A 1,241-nucleotide genomic window follows, 5' to 3' on the forward strand; every position below is an offset into this window, starting at 1 on the left:
CCGTCTCTGCCTGTCCCTCCCCGTCCCTGCCGGCTGGGACCCTGAAGCCTTCCACAGGCTCACCTCTCGTTCTGAGCGAGCGTCCCCCTCCCATCTCGCCGTGTGTCCGTGCACCTTCTGCCTCCGGGGCGGCCTTTCCCGGGACCGGGTGCGGGGCCCCCGTGCAGGCCTGGGGGCCGGTCCCTGCCCCGCCCTCTCTCCAGCCCCGGCCCGGCCCGCCTGCTCGCGGGAGGACTCGCTCCTAGGATGCTGGTGTTGGCGAGCCCAGGGCAGGAGGAGGCTGCGGGGCTGTCCCAGCCCGAGCAGAGGAGGCAAAGTAGGGCCCTGGGGGGGGAGCTGGGTGGGCGGCTCCCATGCTGGTGCCCAGAACTGGCCTGCGCAGGTCCTCTGTCCGGACCCCGGGGTTGCCGCGTCGGGGAGTGCGTGCAGGTGGGGGCACGTTCGCGTGTGGGTGCGCTGCGGGAGCTCCCCCGAGCGAGGCCGGGGGTGGCCGGAGGTCGGCAGTGGCCGTCCCGTACCTCTCTGCAGGCTGGTGGCCTGACCCCTCTCTTGGGCAGGTGGCCGGCCTGTTTCACGACCCCAGCATCGGGAACCCCATCCACATCACCGTCGTGCGCCTGCTCTTGCTGGAGGACGAGGAGGTGAGCGGGCACGCGGCCTCTCGCTGCCAGAGCCCTCCTGGCCCGTGACCGAGCGGCCCTGCGTGGAAGGGCACGGGCCGTGTCCTCCGTCGCCCCCCAGTCCCCGGCCGGCCCTCCATCAGCTGCCCCAAGGATGTGCCGCAGGAGGCGTGGTCACTGGGGGCTGGACCCGGGCTCACCGGGCCCCTGGGCGCCTGTCTCCTGCCTTTGGAGAAGGGGGCTTGGGCGTCCGGCGCGCAGGGGAGGGACCGGCGGCTGCCCTCTGTGCCCCCAGGAAGACCTGAAGGTCACGCACCACGCGGACAACACCCTGCGCAGCTTCTGCAAGTGGCAGAAAAGCATCAACATGAAGGGGGACGCGCACCCGCTGCACCACGACGCCGCCATCCTGCTCACCAGGTGCCACCAGCTGTGGGGGGCGACGCGGCCGGGGGGGGCCTGCCCTGGGGGGCGGTGCCCCCTGACCTGCAGGAGGGGGACGGCGCGGCCCTGCCCCCGGAGCCCGTGTTAGGGGAGAGCTCGCGCTTTGGCTGGAGCCTGATTTCGGTCAGCATTTGGGGAGCTCTTGTGGGTCTTCATAGAACCATCAGAAACAGGAAA

At 71.7% G+C, this 1,241-nt stretch overlaps 2 protein-coding genes across 2 annotated transcripts in view; both read left to right on the plus strand.

The window, feature by feature from the left end:
* IDH3A (isocitrate dehydrogenase (NAD(+)) 3 catalytic subunit alpha) overlaps window positions 1–1,241 on the plus strand; it is a 207,535-nt gene that overhangs the window by 68,608 nt on the left and 137,686 nt on the right. The window lies entirely within an intron of this gene.
* Window positions 1–1,241, plus strand: part of ADAMTS7 (ADAM metallopeptidase with thrombospondin type 1 motif 7) — a 27,056-nt gene that overhangs the window by 4,427 nt on the left and 21,388 nt on the right. Inside the window, 2 exon segments of the mRNA XM_077774250.1 lie at window positions 558–641; window positions 916–1,040. Of these exon segments, the coding sequence (XP_077630376.1) occupies window positions 558–641; window positions 916–1,040 (209 nt within the window).

Source organism: Crocuta crocuta, unplaced genomic scaffold (genome assembly GCF_008692635.1).
Source record: "Crocuta crocuta isolate KB4526 unplaced genomic scaffold, BGI_CrCroc_1.0 scaffold7, whole genome shotgun sequence".
In the NCBI taxonomy this organism is placed as follows: domain Eukaryota; kingdom Metazoa; phylum Chordata; class Mammalia; order Carnivora; family Hyaenidae; genus Crocuta; species Crocuta crocuta.